Source organism: Rhincodon typus, chromosome 1, assembly GCF_021869965.1.
Source record: "Rhincodon typus isolate 14 chromosome 1, sRhiTyp1.1, whole genome shotgun sequence".
Lineage (NCBI taxonomy): Eukaryota > Metazoa > Chordata > Chondrichthyes > Orectolobiformes > Rhincodontidae > Rhincodon > Rhincodon typus.
This window is the reverse complement of record NC_063332.1, coordinates 30,540,051-30,541,358: the sequence shown is the minus strand read 5'-3', so window position 1 is coordinate 30,541,358 and position 1,308 is coordinate 30,540,051. Positions and strand designations below refer to the sequence as shown.

General features: G+C 43.0%; 1 protein-coding gene across 1 annotated transcript in view; it reads right to left on the bottom strand.

The window, feature by feature from the left end:
- The window catches only part of LOC109930115 (mitogen-activated protein kinase 4), a 60,381-nt gene extending 59,481 nt beyond the window's left edge, over positions 1 to 900 (bottom strand). Inside the window, exon 1 of the mRNA XM_020529654.2 lies at positions 355 to 900. Coding sequence (XP_020385243.1) covers positions 355 to 900 — 546 coding nt within the window. The remainder of the gene's footprint in view (positions 1 to 354) is intronic.
- Positions 901 to 1,308: the final 408 nt, after the last annotated feature.

Below are 1,308 nucleotides of genomic sequence, written 5' to 3'. Positions count from 1 at the left end.
ATCAGAAAAGCTTTTCTGATGAAGGGTCTAGGCCCGAAACGTCAGCCTCTCTGCTCCTATGATGCTGCTTGGCCTGCTGTGTTCATCCAGCCCTGCACCTTGTTGTCTCGGATTCTCCAGCATCTGCAGTTCCTACTATCTCAGTATAAAAGCAGTGTTCAGCACACCTTCAGGGACTTACTGCTGCCCAGTCCTTCTGAGTGTAAAATCAAGACATCTGTCCGTAAATGTTTCTTTTTATACTCTCTGTAGGCAGGTTGTGGTTTCCTGTCCCAGTTATTGAATTTGGCAGCTAACAATGCTGGATAATCCAGTACTGAGTTAAGCCAATGAGCTTTAATGTAGCTTACTTACTTTGTGTGAATAATGTGGGTCCACAATTCTTGCCAATCCAAAGTCACCAATTTTCAACACAAGATCTTCGGTGTTGATAAAGATATTGGCTGGCTTTAGATCTCTATGCAGTATGTTAGCTGAATGAATATATTTGAGTCCGCGAAGTAGCTGGTACATAAAAAGCTTAGCGTGTTCCTTTGAGAGGGGTCCCTGCTCCAAAAGGCGAGCAAGGTCTGTGTCCATGTGTTCTTGGACTATGTACACCACACTCAACCTCCAGATATCACGAGGTATATCACTTCCTTTGGGGCCGAGGACCTCAAAAACCTTTACGATGTTGTCATGATCCAATCGACGGACAATTTTGATCTCTCGTAGAGCGTGCTTGATACTTCGCGAGTCACTAATAATGATCTTCTTCACTGCAACCTTACGGTAGCTTTGGCTGTCTATTGCTGCAAAAACCAATCCGTTGGCGCCATATCCCAAAGGTTTCAACTCGATATAACGGGCACCTAGATCAAACCCATGGACATGGGTGATGCAGTCAAACTTTTCTGCCATTGCCCTAATCAATTAAACTCTCAGGGCACTGGCTGCTGTTTTTCTTTTACTCATCCAGAAGCCTTGAGGAGTACTCGAATCTTTTTTTTTCAAAGCTTGATAATATGAAAAGATAGAGCTCCCAGTGTTTTGCTGAAGAGGTCTATTCTTCAGTTGACATGCCTTAGAGACACATTTCACAGATGTTCTGTGTCTGCTTGGATTTCCATGAAGCTGTGCAGCAACACAGGCAGAAAAGCAATTGTCTTGTTCAACAGTAGTTCTCCTGCTGTTCTTCACAGCTCATTGAGATTTTTATTGCCATTCGTTTCTGCCAATATTACGTAAACAGTTTGGCCTTGTTCCACACCAAGACTCCTCCTGAAAGAAAAAAAAAATTTACATATATAGGAAATCTCCAGAAGCTAG